Source organism: Phocoena sinus, chromosome 20 (assembly GCF_008692025.1).
Source record: "Phocoena sinus isolate mPhoSin1 chromosome 20, mPhoSin1.pri, whole genome shotgun sequence".
Classification (NCBI taxonomy): Eukaryota; Metazoa; Chordata; class Mammalia; order Artiodactyla; family Phocoenidae; genus Phocoena; species Phocoena sinus.
Genome location: NC_045782.1, coordinates 4,859,714 through 4,878,145, shown reverse-complemented (window position 1 = coordinate 4,878,145; position 18,432 = coordinate 4,859,714). Strand labels below are relative to the sequence as shown.

Sequence of the window (18,432 nt, the reverse complement as noted above, 5' to 3'; positions counted from 1 at the left end):
CCTGCATAGCAAGAAGAATGGCGGGGCAATTCCTCCACCCACAGCACATGCAGCTTCCTGATAGTTTTGAGACGTTGACGGGGCGCAAAGTCTTCCTTCCCTTCCTCAGTGCCTCCATCTGACTTGGCTTCTCCCCACAGCACCCTACGTACCACACACTGTTGGCTGTTTGAGCAGAACACGGCACGAGGGTTTCATCTGTCCCTCTCCCCTTCCTTCTAACATCTCAAACTCAGAGAGAGGAAAAAAAAAAAAAGGCGCCCCGGATTTTCATGCCAAGCCCATTTGGGTCTAAAATCCTCACTTCTTTATTTCCCTCCCTCTTTCCTTCGATTTTCTAGTTCCTTGCTCCTTAGAAACTAGTAAACCGGTGATGACAGGCACCCTTTGAATTTGTCTTCGAACCCTTCTGCGAAATTCCAGAGTATTCATGTGTGATGCATTAAACTCTCCCAAGTGTGCAAGCCAGGCCTTAAATATTACAGAGCTCCGTAGGGAAAATGCACTCTTTTTAGACCCCTAAGGCCATTCTTTGGGTACCGAATAGGCAATCTGTTGCCTACCTAAAGAGTTAAGACAATTTCCAAAGCATTATCACACCCATAGCATGGATCCCATTTGTTTGGGAAAAAAAAAATACTCGTGGTCCAACTTGTCCTTATAAGCAGAGTCAAGAGAGAACAGGTACTACTAGATGCATTTTGTAAGTGGGAAACTGAGAACACAGGAAACCTATCAGACGTGTTCAAGGCTGTACCAAAAATAGATGGCAAAGCAAGGACAGAGCCCGCAGGGAAGGCTCCCAAAATTTTAGTCACTTTTTAAACTATACCCATTACTGCCATAGGTCTTGCATCTGAATTAGTTTTGTCTTCCTCCCAAAGAACCCTACATATGTGAATTATTAATCCATATATCTGTCTTTAATTAGTGGCATATAAGCTTACCAGCCAGTGCTTCTTGATGAGAACAACCAGTTCTAACCCAAGTTATTCTGATTCGAGACAGCAAGTATGAGAAGTGGCAGTTTCATCGAACTAAGCAGCCTTTCTCTGGGCAAACACACGCTTTTTTGAAATACTGAGAAGTCAGTCCTAGACGTCACTCCCCACTTTTTGAACTCTCAGTTTCCCAAGGACTCTAGATCAGCAGCCACTGGCCTTGTGAACGCCGGGGCGCCAGGACCTCCCAGAGGGCACGTTCCAACACAGACCCCTCCGTCCCTCTACGGCCCACCTGAGCTTTGGATTCCGTAGGCCTGGACATTCGTATTATTAACAAGTTTCCAGTGCTGCTGAAGACCCTGGTGCAGGGGCCACACTCTGAGAACCGTTGCTCCATCTGTTGCCCGAGATGCGGCCTCTTGGTCTTATCCGTATACCGGTGGAGCTGGGTTCTCCCCTGCAAGCCTGGCAGTGAGCGGCCCTGGGAGAGAAGGCAGGCCCTGCCTCTGCCACCAGAGCTGCTACCAGCCCCAGACCCCTCCTCTGTGAGAGCCAGGCCCCTCTCCCTGACGGATGGTCCACGGTCTTGCAGCCTGTTTTCTCCTTTTGCTGGGCTCCTGCTGGAAGCAGGAGGTTAGCAGCAGGGGACCGCCGGAGGCCTGTTCTTATCTTGGGATCTTTTCCTGAGCTCTGAGTAAGCAAATGTTTATACACACAGCTGACCCAAATTAGCTGGAGCCGCGGGGACAGAAATAGCACAGCCCCTAACTAACTCCACGGGGAGAACATGAATTCCCCTGTGAGAAGCGATTCATCTTCCTCCAGGCGGAGTGAGTTAGGTGTGGGGTTGACTGAATTACAACCGTATTTTAATTTGAGATCACATTGACTTATTATTTTTTTTTAATTTAGAAATCCAAAATTCCTTTTCAGTCCTAAATGTCAACATCCCTTAAATACAAAATTTTGCCATTGGATACTCCCAGGGCTGGCAGCAAAGGAGGTCCTTTCTTCCAAAAAGTCAACCGGGATAGGGGGTGCATTATGGCTTTCACTGGCCCTCAGGGGAGGTGGCTAAAACCCACATTCTCTGGAATAACAGAAAAGGCAAATGTCAATCACAGGGCCCATGGCAGCCAATGGTGCCCCACGTAACACCCCTTAAGCCCTGAAAAGAAGAGCGTGGGGTGAAACGCAGTGTGTGGATTTTTAGCTTCCTTCCCGAGTTCTGGCTAAATGGGCGTATGCCTCTCCCACCCTGGGGCAGAAGATCCCAGAAGACCTTTGTGCTCCTGGCCCTGGAGAACTGGACTGTACAGTCATTTCACAGGGGAATAGTTAACACCAAGAAGTGATGATTTAGCTCTGTAAGCTAAGATACAGGAAATGCAGTGTTTCGTAGAAGAATTAATAAGTTCCGCAAATAAGAATTGAAAGCCTCAGGGATAAGAGAACCAGATGAACTGCCCCTAGGGTCCTAAGCCCAATTAAAACCCAATTGAGTTTGGAATGTAAAAGCGATCTCAAGATAGATTCATGCTGTTACCTTAGGGTTGCTTCTTCAGGCAAAGGCTGTGTTGCTCTTTTTAACCACTTAATAAGGCCACACTGAGATCAGTTCCTTTTCTGGATTATGGAAGAGATTAAGCCGCACCACTATATAATAGCCACTTAGGTGACCACCAGACTGTCGGACAGAGGTGCAGACCTATGGGTTCAGATTGTACAGACTCACCAGGGCCCACTGGACTTCAAGCAGATTCATAGCATCTGGTTGCCTGGGGAAATGGGAGACGGTTTCAGAACTCCATCAACATAAATCGCAAGTGTGATCAAGTGCAAATAACAGCAAGCCTCCTGACCCAGGATGAGGGTCAGACCCAAATCAGAGAAAAGGCGTGAGCAACGCGGCAGGCCTGCACAGTTTTCCAGATGATTCCCCAGAGCACTGAGTGAGGAGACAGGGAGGGGGAAAGCGGCCATTGAAAAGGACAAGGGTTGGCAGAGAGGCTCATTTTAAGCGTGAAAAGCAGCAAAGAGGAAACTGGGCTGTTAGATCCATGGGAAATACGATAGTCAAGCAACGGGCGATTCTTTTTTTCCTGTAAGGAAGGAAGCCTCTTAGTCTCTGGTCAGATCGAGGAGGACGGTGTGCCTGTCCATCCTCCTTGGCACGAGGCAGCCAGCTGGGACTACTCTGCGTTCCTTTGGTCAACTTTGCAGATGTCGGGGTGAGACAGGAAGACTCAGACATGCCTTAGTAGCTTCCCAGGCAGCACCCTCAGTAGAGGATAACGTGGTCGATCAGTTGCCAGGACCACAGGTGGAGTCTGCCTGCTGTCCAGCAAGCCCGTCTGAGAGCTGGGCTCAAAATTCGGCATGGTCTTAAGGCTGAATGAGGCACACACCGCTCACCGCATATGCGCGCACACACACATTCACCACACACACACACACAGCCCCAAGTGCCCATCTGGCTAGAAATCCAATTTTTTTTTAATACCAGCCAAGGTTTGGAAGAATATTTTCTTGCCTGCGCTTGAGAGTTGACATCTGTGGGAGTGAATATTAGAAACCTGGATCCCGTGATTCGCACCACTTGTCCAGACCGACTATCCAGAAAACTATCTGATGTGATTCTCTAACCTCTGAACTGCCTCATCGCTTCTGATGAAAGGCGGTCCTTTATGGCTTCTGGTTGCAATTGTTCCAGGGGATCAGGAAAACCAGTAAAAAGGTAGAATTTTGCTGAACGATGTTCCACTGCTTTGCAAAGTCAAAGTTCAGTGCATCGACCTGAGGAGTTGCTGGGAGCTGGGAAGGGGAGCAGCGGGTCTTGGAAAGAAGGGAGGCCGGCGTTCGGTCCAGGTTGTTTCCGGCTACTGTGAGCTGTGAGGGACCAGTGCCCTGTCTACTGCTTGTTAGTATTTTGAGCATCACAGCCTGAAAGAAGTTAGGTTCTCAGAAGACCTAGGCTCCTAGCCCTACCTGTGTGACCCCTGGGCGAGGCAGTCCCGTTCCGTGGGCCTCCGTTTCCCCATTCCGCTCAGGCTTGGAGCTGTATTTCACCATCTCCAAGGTCCCTTCCAGCCCTCAGAGTCTGATTCTGTGCTTCTCACTCACTGCCCTTTGGTTGCATGTTCCTACCCACCAGCCAACTCCCTGACCCAAAGGACAAGTTCCCCTCCTGCAACGCGGGACGAGGTTCCTCCACGGACTGGCAGTCTCCACCCAGACTTGCGCACTCAAGGGCAGAGAGCGAAGTCAAAGAGGTGGTAGTCACCCCAGTCTCCCTAAAGCTAGAGCATTGCCTGTTCTCGTCCCCCAGGCTTGTCCTCATCCTCAGCATCATTGGAATGCCCTGTCTCTGCCACTTCTCTTCCTGTCGCGTATTCTGTCTCTGCTGCTCCTCTTGTTTGAGGCTGACGTCTGCCTTCCCTCTGGATTCTCCGGCTTCAGGGAAGCTGGTGACCTCCAGGCCTTTCCTCTTCCATTGCTTGTGGCCTGATGAAGGCCATCACATGTCCAATCACATCGTCCACTGTGCACCGCTCGGCAAGCACACCGGCAAGCACTGCGACGCCGCTCCCCGGCCCCAAGCCCTCTCTGCTCACGTCTGTGTCCTTTCTGTTTCAGCCCTGAAAAGCCCACCTGAATTCCATGAGCAAAGAAAACGTTTGGATAGCGGCAAGGTAACTGTTTGCAAACTTCCCACCTTCCTGAACTCAGGCTCCAGCCTCTGGATCTCTGAATGCTAAGCTTGGGGGAAAGCGGGTAGAATTTCTCCTGCAAACTCAACCGATTTGCTGGTCCCCTCCCCGCACACCATGCGGAATCTTCCCTCCTAGAAACTGAAAACTGTGGAAATGGGATCAATAGTATTAGGCTTTGAGCTACTGTTTATTAACTTTAAGAAAATGTCCCCCATCTTTCTGATGTCGGGGGTATCCCTGCAAGGATGCGGCGGGGTCAGAGAGACATGAAACAGGGAGGTAAGGGTGTGTCGGCAAGCTGCCCTCTCTTTCGTGACAGGCTTTTCTCAGCAACAATCAGATTATTTTAAATCCAATTCAGTGGTAGGGTAGGGCCCTGCAGATACAGAGCTTATTCATGGCTATTTAAAGGCAAAAGGAATTCTATTTATTTCTCTTTCTTTTAGCGTTTGAAGGGGGGAAATCGGTGTATATTCTGTACCTCCAGAGCAAATCTCTGCAACTTGAATTTACCAATACAGTAAGTGCTATTGAGCAAGCATCAGCGCTGTATGTAGAAGGAAAGGCCATTAGGTATCTTTCTCCTGGGACGTCTTAGCCTGGCAACTAGTGAGGGGAGGGGCTGGAAGAAGGGGCAGAGCCCTGGGACTCTTCAGAGTCACTCGTGAGAGGCTGGGGTTCCTACTGCCTGGAGAACAATTGTCCTTTCATCAGAACTGGAGTGATCCCCCAGACTCCTCTTGGGGGCCAATTAAGAGATTCAGGATAGTGGGATAAAAACCCAGAACTAGAAATCAGAGCCCTGAGGTCCAGTTGTGGCCCTGCCCCAGCCAGCGCCATCCCTACAGACAGCTCCATCATCAAGGAAGCCATGAGACTCAGTAAATAGCTCATCTCTAAGTGTCCTCCCAGCTTACAGTGGGTCTCGGTCTGCAGGATTTACATTTTCACATCTTGAGAGAGAGATCAAGGGCAAAACAGGAGGGGCGCACATGTTGTCACGTTATACTGGATGGACTGAGGTTACATTTCATCTCTGACTCTAGTTAATTTCTGACTCTTTTAAGAGGCAATGGAATAGGATTGGCTCTCATGCAAAAGCAGTGTAGTATCATGACAGTTTTATTGATATTTTATAATTAGGTACCTGCCTGGCCTCTTTATCTTATTTTTCCATCCTAAAATTATTAGAGGTTTTTGTGAGCCCTCCATCAAGACGTAGGAGAACAGAGATATTTGCATGTTGCCTTTGTCAAACAAAAAACAAACAAAAAGAGACTTTTTCCCTTTGAGAGAAAAGGGGTTTCTTTTAGAGTTAAAACTAGGTGACTCAAGTGTATGAGGTTGATAGCAGAATTCATTCTGTGTTTGTGTCTAACAGGCTGAAGACACCCTGAAGCACAAGGTCAGAAACAGGTCCGACCGTGCAGACGTGGTGAAAATGCACATACTCCAAGGTAAGGTTGCCCAAAGTCATAAACTGGGGCCCATCAGTGGGAATGGAGCGTGGGCCATTTTCCAGGGTCCTTTGTCTCTGCACAATTGCTAACTCCCCTTAGAAAGAGTCCCCTGCCATTCCAAAGTGGTGGTTTTGAGCTCTCATCTAGTCATTTGAGGCCATGTAGATGGTCAAATTGGGAAGACATATAGTGGCCAAGAAGTACCAGACTTGGCGTTCATTCTGAGCTGTGCCACCTCCCAATTTTCTCTGAGCACATAGGGAGTGTCCAATATCTATCAACTTCCTTTAAAATGTCCATCCTTCATACCAGTAATAAATGTCTAGTATTGTATCAAAGAAATAATAATCAGACATACAAAGATTTATGTACAATGATGTTTATCATGTAATTACTTTAAATAGTGACACATTGAAATCAGTGGAACGTCAAAGAATAGTAGAGAGGCTGAATAAATGATGCACCATCCGTGTGATTGAATGACTTGCAGCTACCACAAATGAGGCTTTAGAAGAATCAGGTTTTAATGAGAAGAGGCTTACAAAATGATGTTTAGTGAGGAGACCAGAAGACAAAACTATATTTACAGTCAAAATCAGGGAGGCAAAAATATATACATAAATTGTATTTACAGTCAGATTCTATGATGAAGAAATACAGACTTACCAATAAATACTGTATAAGTAATTAAGAAAGATGCCCAGTTATTAAAAACAGTTGACCCTAAGTGGGAAGTTTCCTAACGCTTTCACTTCTTTTGCATAATGTTTTAGCGTTGTCCATACTTAAAACAGTACGTATGTATAATATTATAATCAAGAAAGCATTATCTGTCATATCAGGCCAGTCTTGAATTAAAATATCAGGCTATGAACCACAGAAACCCCAAGCTTAGTCTCTGTTGGTTCCCATGAAACCCACCCTTCCCCCCCACAGAAACTGGAAATTGGCCCCCTGGTGCACCAAGGATCTGCTAGATTATAAATGACCCTTGCCCTCCAAGGGTTCATGGTCTGATTTTGGAAATAGCAATATAAGATTAGGGACCAATGCTTGTAACTGCTGGGGGTAGTCGAAGCAGAAGGAAGCTGTAAGAACAGGAGTCAGGAAGACTTTGTTAGGGCGGGGAAACAAAGTAAGCAAAGGTACAAAGGTGACCTCAGGAAGATGGGGGGCGGGGGGCAGAAGGCAAAGGACCAGGCTCGCTGGAGTGGTAGTTTGGGCATCAACCGTCTCAGGTCATGTAGGGGGTGGATTCAGTTTGTGGCGAGCCTGCGAAACCGGACTGAGAGACGGATGGAGAGGACCATCTTGGAGGGGATGCAAGAAAGGAGTGTTTTCTGAGGATGAATCCTGTATGGCTGTGCAGTATGGGTCAGAAAGATCCCTGAGGCAGGGGGTGTAGCAGAAGCCCTTGCACTGGCCTGACGGGTAGTTGGGACAGGATTTGCGCTTAGAAACTTCCATTTTGGGGTTTGGAATATTGATGTTTTCTCCATCCCACATCGAGTGCTTTGCAGATGTAGCTTCTAAGCAAGTCTGACCTGTTGCAACCATGAGACATCCCTAGCCCTCCCCTGTGTGGAGATTTCTAGAGCAGCGGCCAGACACTAAGCCTGGGTTAGTAGATGGATATTAATAGAACAATAGGACCAGGACGTCCGTAAAGGTCTCAACTTCTAAATGTGCAGAGTTGAGCGGAAAGCTACAAACTCTCGTGGAACCCTAACTTCCAGTCCTGCGTTATAGCAACCACCGGCTCACAAGGTTCTCTTCCACGTTCTTGCACAGAAGTAAGTCAGGGCCTCACCCAAAGAGGAATAGAGCGGTGATTCAGGGCTTGTCAGTGACCTTTCCCACTCTCCCAAAGATGAGAAACTGCCTGTTGGATAAATTCAACTTTTTAAAATCCCTGTTTAGGGCTTCCCTGGTGGCGCAGTGGTTGAGGGTCTGCCTGCCGATGCAGAGGACGTGGGTTCGTGCCCTGGTCCGGGAGGATCCCGCGTGCCGCGGAGCGGCTGGGCCCGTGAGCCATGGCCGCTGGGCCTGCGCGTCCGGAGCCTGTGCTCCGCGATGGGAGAGGCCACGGCAGTGAGAGGCCCACGTACCGCAAAAAAAAAAAAAAAAAATCTCTGTTTAATTAAATATCCCCCCCCCCAAAATTGTTTTTCTTTTACAACTGGACCTGGACATTTGAATCAGTTAGTATCACAACCTCAACAAGTCTAAAACTCTTGAGAAGTCACGCTACTACAATTAATTATAATAATAGATAATATTTACTGCCAGCTCAGCCTGGGCTGGGCAATACGTAGACAGGCTTTGCACGCAAATGCTATAGTTTAGTGTCTGCAAGCAATACAGGCCCCGTGGACTACTTACTTACAGAATCGCCAAATTGCACATTTTTTTCCCCCAAATCCTCACAAAGCAAGTTTCTCTAACTCTTCTGTGCTTCTCTATTTGCCTTTATTTGGAAGTGTCTAGTCTTCGCTGCTAATCCATGTGAAATGAGGATGATTGCATTGAAAAATTATTAGGATGGTGGAGTACAATGTGTCAGAGTGTTTGGGTTACAAAAGCAAAAAAAAAAAAAAAAACCCACAAAAATAACATCGAATTCTAGAGCTGACCCTTTTGATTTTAACCCCTTAGGCTCCACTGCAGAGAGATCCGTTCCAACTGCTCAGATGAAGCTGAAAAGAGCCCGACTTGCAGATGACCTCAATGAAAAAATCGCCCTCCGGCCGGGGCCCCTGGAGCTGGTGGAGAAGAACATACTCCCTGTGGATTCTGCTGTGAAAGAGGCCATAAAAGGTAGGTAGCACAAATGAATGGCACGCTTCCCTCCGTGCTGAGGTCTGAGGGCAGCCATGGCTCTGAAATGCTGGGGCCCTGGGGGTGAAGACCTCTCACTAGACAAGAGTCAATCCGTGGGTCGCTGTTCCGGAGTGTTCCCCATAACCAGAGGTCCGGGGAGTAAGGAAGAAACTGAAACCCGCTCAGCCTCCAAAGTCAGGTTAACATAGACCAGTCTGGTTCTGGTCAAGCAGGTCGGGGAGCTGACTTGATTTTAAACCTCAAAACATCTTCCCTGCAAGGTTCCGTCACTTTGGGGTCATGGCGCTCTCCGCCCTTCCTCTTTTAAAGGGGTGTAGACTGGCAGAGTGGGAAGAGCGCTGGACCTGAAGGGGAAGACCTGGACGCCAAGCCCAGTTCGGGTGCTGTGGCTTGGGGCTTCCCCAGGTCCCTTCACTCCTCCAAGATGAATACCCAACCAGCCCAACTCATCGGCTCTTGGGAGCGAGGTTCAGTTCTTTAAGCACGTGAAAACTCTTTGACAACACACGAAGCCTACAAAAGCTCTAAGAATTACTGATATGTAACAAGCAATGCACATTTACATGTTTTGACACAGTGTCCAATATTACGCATAAAGATGTTTTATTAAATGCTGAGTTCGTTGTTAAACTTACCCACATTCTAAAATCTTGCTCCCAACCAGTCAGAGGCCAGCCACGTGAATTTTGTACTTGGAACCTGTAAATATGGAAGAATCAACTCTAGGGGAGACAGTATCCTCATCACTGCCCGTTAAATATCCCACCGTGGTTTTCTCTCTTCTTTACTCTCTCTGTCCACACTAAATATCCTGTACCTTTGAGCTTGGACTAGCCCAGTCAACAGTGCACCATCCCCGTCTTTACTTTGATGAGATCTAGGACAGAAAAGGTCTCTATCGCGTGTCTCTTATCATTTATTGGAACATTATATTTATTCCATGCATGCAAATTTATCTTTGATTTTTATACGATAGGCAAAATATCTCATTTTAAATCGCCTTCTTTGGTTTATAGAGAGATGATGTTTTTCCATGGGATCTTGTGTCATTGGCAACTCGTGGCTATTCCTTTTTTCTACTGGGCATTTTCTTCCCTCACTATAAAAGCTATTTATATATATTGAAAAAAAAAAAAAAAAGCTAATCCTCCATCTGTCACAGGTATTACACATCCTTTTACCAGCATGTCCTTTGCCTTTTATTGTTGGCTTTGTTTGTTCGTTTCTGTCCTTTGCCTTTTGATTTTGTGTGTAGCGTATTTCACCTATAGCAGTTTTAAATTTCTGTATCGTGCAATCTCTTAATCTTTTATTTGTAGTTTCTGAATTTGTTGTTGCTTTTCAAAAACACTTCCTACCTCAAGAATAGAGTTATCCACCTATACTGTCTTCTAACATGTGTATACTTCATTTTTATATTTCAGTCTTTACTGCATATTAAATTATTTCAGTGCACGGTTCAAGAGACGGGTCTAATTCTCCTTTTTGCACGATTTTAATGGTGTATTTTATAATTTGTCTTAATATCTGTCTTCACAAGTTTCTTTACGTTGGTCTGATTTTTCTAATGTTTCTTGGCTACTCTCACAAGTATATGGTGGCTGAAATTTAGAATCAGTTTATTATATTCCAACTCCAATCCTATTAGAATTTTGTTTGGGATTGCGGTGAATTTATAGGTTAGTTTATGGTGAATTCATAGGTTTAAAATACATTAATTCTTCTGAGACAGAAAGATAGTATCTCTTTTCACCTCTACAAGTCTTCTTTTATTTCCCTTGGTAAGGTTTTTTTAAATAAATTCACATCAGTTATTACTTACATATTGGAAACCTCTTAATTTTGCACATTTATTTTATAACTGGGCATCTTTGAAGATTTTCTTAATTGTTCCGATAGTATCTCATTTTATCTTTAATTGTTTGCATGGGCAATCACATCACCTACAAATAAGGAAGATGTGCCTCCTGTTTGTTTTTTCTTTCTGCCTTGGAGCACTGGCTGGTTGTTGAAAAGCACATCATGGAATTATTAATAAATTACACAATTAACATCATTTTAAAAGTTACATGTAGTATATTCATAATATAAATTCAATATAATTTTATGTATTTTATTTATAAATTAAATATTTTATGTATAATATTAAATATTATATATTAAATATTACATGTATTAATTTAATGTAATTTTTTATTAATGTATTAATAAAAATTATTTTTATTGATGTATTAATAAAAATTATAATTATATATAATATAATTTTATTATGATAAAAATATAATTATTATTATAATTATATATAATTATAATAAAATATTAATGTATTAATATCAATTATTATTTATTAATGTAATGTAAATTATTATTAATGTAATGTAATGTAAATTATTACATTACATTTATTTGTAAATGATATATGTTATAATAGTATAACATACTATACAAATCTAATTATATGTATTTTATCATATATAAAATATTTATATCACGTAGATATATACCTTACATATAAAATTATATGTATGAATTATATAAAGCGCATATGATTTATATTATTTTGCATTATGCAATATTTCATTATATAATTTAAAAATTATTGCTATATTACATAGTAGACAATTATTATTATTGCTACATTGCCAGTGCTTCAAAAGCAACATTATATAATGTTATATATTTGTTATGTTGATGATAACATTTTTTTTTTTTTCGGCTGCGTTGGGTCTTCATTGCTGCACGCAGGCTTTTCTCTGGTTGTGGCGAGCGGGGGCTACTCTTCGTTGTGGTGCGCGGGCTTCTCACTGCAGTGGCTTCTCTTGTTGTGGAGCACAGGCTCTCGGCACGCAGACTTCAGTAGTTGTGGCACACGGGCTTAGTTGCTCTGCGGCACGTGGGATCCTCCCAGACCAGGGCTCGAACCCGTGTCCCCTGCATTGGCAGGCGGATTCTTAACCACTGCGCAACGAGGGAAGCCCAATGATAACATTTGTTGATTCAGTCTTCAGTGGGAATTCCTCTGGTCCTTCACCTCTAAATATGACACTAACTTGTGCTGGAGGTAGATATTCTAAGGAAGTGTCTCTCTATTCTGTTCCACTAAGAATAGCTTGCAAGATGGATGCTGAGTTTTCTAAATGCTTTCAACACGCATGTAAAGATGATCACATGGGCTTCTTTCTTTGATCTAGCAATGTGGTATTGCTGTCTTTCCTAATCATCCTTGCATTTCTGGAAATAAATCCTCCTTGGATTTTTTTCCCTAGAAGTTGCTAGTATTTTATTTGAGACTTTACATCTCTTTTGTTGTTAGTTGGGATAACAGAGGCTGCTAAACAAACCACAAAATTTCAGCTGCTTAACAATAGACGTTTATTTCTTGTTCATAAACAGTCCAGAGAGGGTTTTCCTCGACAGCAAACCCTTCAGGCACTCAAGCTCCTTTGGTCTTGCTGCTCCACCATCCGCCAGAGCCAGGGTGGCAAACTTTTTCTTAAAGAATAAGCTGAGGTCTCTAAGCTGTCACAGCTACTCATCTCAGCTGCTGTAGTGGGAAAGGAGCCATAAGCAATATGTAAACAAGTGGCCATGGCTGTGTTCCAATAAAACTTTATTTACAAAAACAGACGGCAGGCTCACAGGCCCTAATTTTGCCAACCTGTGCCCTACAGTCTCATCATCTTCTGGATCTAGCCGGTGAAGAGGAAAGAAAGAATGAAAAGGTCCACCCACATGCTTAAAAAGGCTCAACCTGGGGATGTACACATCGCTTCCACTCACATCCCACTGTGAAAACAGTACACACGGCGGGCAGGGGTGGTGTTCCCTGGCTGAACAGCGATTTCACAGCAATATCTCTGCACTTCGGAAGGGGGAACGTAAAATCTGTTGAACAGCTTTTAGTTAAGAGTCTGAACAAGAGTCGTGCTGTGGGTACAAAAAAAAGAGCATCTGAGAGGTAACTGACGTTGCATCATTAGATGACCGGTAGAATATGTCGATGAGAGCAAAAGGAAGAGTCAGAGATGACAGTGAGGTTTCCCTCTTGGTCAGCTGAGTAAGTGGCAGCCATGTACCAAGAGTGGAGGAGCAGATCTGGGGAGAGATGATGAATTTCCGTTTCAACTGTTGCAGCCGATAGGTCTGCAGGAACTCCAAGGGCAGGGATTCAGTAAGCAGTAGATTCCATCCAACTACCCTTCAGAAGAAAGTATTGGTCTAGAGCTGTAGACTTGGGAGACTTTAGTGTGTACGGTAATTTAAACAGATGGACTCGATAAGATTGCCCTTTCATTTATTTAGTTCTTCATTTAATATTTATGGAGCATCTTCTATGTGTCAGACACTAGACAAACGTACAAAAATTTCTGCTCTAACAGAGCTTATATTATAGTGCAGGAGACACAGACGACACACAAAACCCATAAATAATTATACATCCTAATAAAAGGTGATAGATGCTGTAAAAATAGAAGCTGCGCAGGGTACAGAGAGTCAGGAGTGCCCAGTAGACGGGGTGTGAAGGGGGAGCTGGGGGTATGAAGGATGTATAAGAAGCAAAGAGGGCTAGGGGGCTCTCATGTAGGAATATGAAAGACAGAGGCAGGGATCTGTGAAGAATAAAGAGAAGGCATAGCTAGCGAAAGAGGTGGAGGATATAGGTTGACCTCATCCAGGGAACGTCCGTGCCTCAGGCTCTCTAGCGGTAATCTTTCAATGTGCGTGAATTCCTATGGGCAAGGCCGTGGCATCCTATGAAGTGTCATAGAGGCAGAGGGAGTTGCTCAGTGACCAGTTGTAGAGACAGCGCTCTGAGTAGCCCTTCCAGTGGTGGTGATGATACCGACCCCTCACCTATCTGTCACTGCTTGGGGTCACGTCATCCACCCTCGGTGAAGTGGTGACTCAGGGCTGTGGTTGTCTGTGTATCCTTCTCCTGGCATCTGTGTATTTTTCCTCCTCTGTGCACGTGCCTTTCCAGATGTGTTTACATTTTCCAGCTCCCTCTGCAGCTGTGCGTCTGTGTTTCTGCCAAGCCCTGAGCGAGACACTCATTGTCTCCCTCCCTCCCGGTTTTATTCAAGACCTTCTCCATCCCAAACATACAATAATCCAGAACCTCTCTCAGTGCAGGGAGGGAAGGATACTGTAAGACAGGGAACCAGCCCCTACTCTGGGATTTTTCTTCTCCTTCCCAGATGTCCCACCTCTTGCATCAGCTGAATGACTGTAGCAAATCGTTTCCCCCAAAACTTTCCTCTCCTTTCTGTGGTGCCAGCTAGCCATCCGTCTTCCAGCCTGCAAGTTTATTTTCTGAGTCAGGTAGAATTTTACAGATTCCCTGGGGAGGAAACATAGGCTTGTGTGACCAGAGTGACGCAATGTGGATGAAGAGGGGGCCTTGTGATTTTACTGACACAAAAGGAGGCTTGGGGCGCCTCGTGGCTACATCTCAGAACATACACCTGTTTCCCTGTTTCTCCTTCTTAGAAAACCTCTAACAGCTACTCTCTCTCAGGCCAGAACTGCAAATACAACAAGTATAACATTATGTGAGAGTGATGATTTACGAGAACGGAAACTGTACACTGGAGTTGAGCCTGGCTTTGTTCTGCTTACACGTGGTCGTTGTCACTTAGCATCCCTCAGTTTTGAGAGCCCTACTCCGAGCTTGTTCATCCTCTCTCTGGTCATCCGGGTGTCTTCTTAACTTGCCAGGAGCATCCCTTAGGTACCAGCAGAAGCTGGCTTCTGCTTGGGTAAAAGAGAACCGCAGCTGGCTTTCCCAACTCTTCAAACAGTGGAAGGGTCCCGGCATCCTGCTCTAGTGAACAAGCTCCTCCCCCTGAAGTGTCCTCTTTTTCTTGAACTGAGCCAGGCTTCCCACCTGAATGCCTGAGTCTGCTTTTCAGCTCTTTTTTTTTTTTTTTTTAATTGAACCTGTGATTCAGAGTATACAGCGCCATAATCCAAGATAAAGCAGTTCTTTTTATCACCGTAACCCTTCGACACAGGAAAGCAACGTTTCTGTCCGCCAGGCACGGCCCAGAAATCATCCATTTACAAGCGTCGTGTACATTTTTCTAAAGGATCCTACGCTAGTCTTCGCTCACCTGCAAGCCCAAGGCTCAGACTTTATAACTAAACAGAACAAAAATTCTTGTTTACTAAGTATCCCGTCATTCTTCAGAGACTCTGGAAGTCGGACCACTCTCCGATCATGCATTTTTAAGACAAATAGACAATAACCATGGCCCTAAGGCAGATGGTAGCGTTGTTTGCTTTGGCATAACTTTCTCGTGGACAAAATCTGTCATTCCATAATGAGAAATTATTTCCAAAGCGTGAATAATCCTTGGGGCAAAGAAACACACGGAGGCACACGTGATAAATACTTTTCTGAGGAAGGTTCTGGAAAGGGGGTGGGAAAAGAGAAGTAGAAAGCCAGTAGCTTTGAGGGGGTCGGTGACAGGGAGGAAAGTTAGGGTGCTCTGAGACAGTGCTAATGTATCTTTGCCCACCTAAGAATTTGTTCCTGGAGAATTAGCCTCGAAAGCTGTTACAGGACAAGTGTTTATGCAGCTGAATTGTTTTTCACAACTCGTGTGTTCCTAGCATCAGGGTCTATCTAGAGACTTAAAGCCAATTTCTAAAGTGCCTGGGATCTGAGGAAAAAGAATGCTTGTCCCTCCAAAATTCCACTTTCATCTCTTTCCATCCTAAAGGCATCTGATCCCCTGCAAGGGCAGTAGGTTCGGTCTTTGTTGGACAACATAATCCATCTCCTCCGGACTATGGTATCTTCAGTGTACTGAAATCTCTTTAGGCAAGAGCCACTCTTAAACTATAGCTACTGTCACCTGACCACCTCCTCCCTTAGGAAGTGAATTTGGCTTCAGTCTCTTCCAGGAGGACATTAGGAAGTCTGACCATGAATTAAAGTAGCTGTCATGCGAGCACCGCTCAGGCTTGCAAACAGATAAGCGAGCGAAGTTTGTTCTCACATTCCCACCCCATGCTTTCCAGCCCCTGGTGTGGGTCCCGGCGGAAAGGTAACCAGGACTCTAGCGATCGCATTTTCATCTTGGAATTTTAAATGTTTATGCAGATGAAAGTCCAACTGACTCATTCATCCAATCACTTCCAAGAAAGAGGGGGGAAAGCGCCAGAGTCTCCAGGCCGAGATCCCCAAGGGGCCGGTGCCCAGAGACAGCCCCGTGGGCATAGCCTGGGGGTGAGTCAGGGCTTCCAGAAGCAGGTCCTTGTCATCACAGCGCCTGACGTGTCTCCAGGGACAACAGCCAGCGCCCTACTCTCCCGCAGCGGCCAGTGAGCCCCGCGCCCGCCGTGGGGGATTGGAGCAGGGGCCCAGGGTCACAGCACGGAGCCGACAGACTTTGCTTGTTCCTGAAGCAGCCAGATAAGGTGACCTTCGTCCCTCTCCACCGAGCCCGCCTTGAACCAGGCAGGAGAGGGGGGAGCGCGCAGCCTTTCCTGGGGCACTCCTCCTGCTCTGGGGAAGGTCTGTCTTTGCTTTCCCGGGAGGAACCTCTCAGTGTTTCTGGCTCCGGAGTTGGGCTGACCTTTGCAAAGCTGACCACAGGATAAACTGCCTCTTGGGTGGTCTTTGTTTTATTTATTTTTTTATTTTTTATTTTTTTTGTGATACGCGGGCCTCTCACTGCCGTGGCCTCTCCCGTTGCGGAGCACAGGCTCCGGACGCGCAGGCTCAGCGGCCATGGCTCACGGGCCCAGCCGCTCCGCGGCACGCACCCGTGTCCCCTGCGTCGGCAGGCGGACTTTCAACCACTGCGCCACCAGGGAAGCCCCGCTTTGTTTTATTTTTGATCGTGGTGAACTTGAGACAAGCAGACACTGCTACCAAAAACAATAATAACAACAACGGCAGCGAGAAATGACGACACGTGTGCATCAGGGACCATGTGGATAACATATAAAACATGTAAAGCGCAGTGCTTTTACAGGCGTTATTTTAATCCTCAAAACCCCGAGAGGTGACTATGATGACGTTGCCCATTTGATAGATGGGGAAATTGAGGCTCTAAGAAGTTGAGTAATTCATCAACAGTCACTCCACCACCGAAGGGGTAGAACCAAGAAACAAACCAACCTGTCTGGCCCACACTGACCACACCGAACACCACGTACCTCAGCGCCAAAGGAAGCCACTGCCACGCTCTCGGGGGCCTCCTGCCGTCCCTGTTCTCATCAGCAGGGGCTGAGCCTAGTGTGGGCTCATCTATCTGCTCTGTCGCTCACCTTCTGGCCTCGCAGTCAGAGATCCAAGCCCTTTGTGGTGCTGGGGGACTGGCAGGGCCCCCCGTGGTCGGCTCTCTGAGTGTGGACAGCCTCTGAGTGGTCCTCAGTGTGTCTGTCGGCTTATTCTGACCTGGTACAACATGCTTTTAGAAACTAGATGGGAGTCATTTTAGGGGCCTTGTTCTTCACGCTGTGTTTGTTCATTCAGGTGTGAACAACTACCCTGTACGTGGTTGCATGTATTCATGGCTTCTTCATGTATGGGGTTTCATGTACTCACGGCTTCTTCGTGTATACAGTTGCACGTACTCACGGCTTCTTCGTGTATACAGTTGCACGTACTCATGGCTTCTTCCTTGACTTAAGCAGAGGAACCTCTTTAAATGATTGATGTCACTTGTAAAGCAGACTCCTCGAAGCTGTGTGTCTCCAGGAACTGGATCCTAAAGTAATCCACTCCGGTGACTGGGAGAGTTACTTCTTCATCCTTCCCACACCAACTCCGCTCATCACCACCCTGTAACTTCCCTTCTGCGCCCCGCAACTCTTGCCAGGTGCCCTCCCCTTTTCTGTCATCCTGTCCACCGTCATTTCAGGCTCAGCTCCATCCCACCTCGTCTGGGAGTGAGTCTGCCTGGGCGACCCACATCTCCATCCCCTTTGTCTGCTAGCCACCAGCAGCACTCACCAGGCAGTCTAGTCCTTGACAGGTTCTCCGGTTATGTCCCGTGCAGATAGACGGATAGCATCCTTCTCGTGGTTTCCATATCTTCACCATACTGTATCTGATTATACTTTTGCTTCTCTCTACTCCTCTCTGAGTGGGAAGGCTGGAAGTGAACAAAATAGTTGAGGAATGTTCCATCCAATTCTGGGGGAAATGGGACTGGTTACCAACTCCTTTATTCCGAACACTCTACTTCTAGACGTTTCCACATCATTCCAGGCAGGTGCCAAAGTGAAAAGGACACGCTGATTTATGGCCACAACAACAGGGCTTCACAATCCTCCCAGTCCCTTTTCTGAGACAGTGGCAATGAGGTCGAAGTGATCGTCTGCCTTCTCTCTTCTCACAGTCAAGATGTCACGTTCAGTCCTTCAGATCTCAAAAACTCGAGTGAAAGATGTTGTGGAGGATGGAGCTGTCCTTAGTACGTGTGTGCCGAAAAAGAAATGGACGTTGGCCGATTTCTA

The 18,432-nt window shown here is 46.0% G+C and overlaps 1 protein-coding gene across 3 annotated transcripts in view; it reads left to right on the top strand.

Annotated features, from left to right (window-relative positions):
- Positions 1-18,432, top strand: part of MYOCD (myocardin) — a 90,243-nt gene that overhangs the window by 40,323 nt on the left and 31,488 nt on the right. For all 3 annotated transcript variants that reach the window (XM_032617846.1, XM_032617848.1, XM_032617849.1), the window contains 3 exons: positions 4,581-4,636; positions 6,039-6,114; positions 8,773-8,934. In XM_032617846.1, coding sequence (XP_032473737.1) covers positions 4,581-4,636; positions 6,039-6,114; positions 8,773-8,934 — 294 coding nt within the window. The remainder of the gene's footprint in view (positions 1-4,580; positions 4,637-6,038; positions 6,115-8,772; positions 8,935-18,432) is intronic.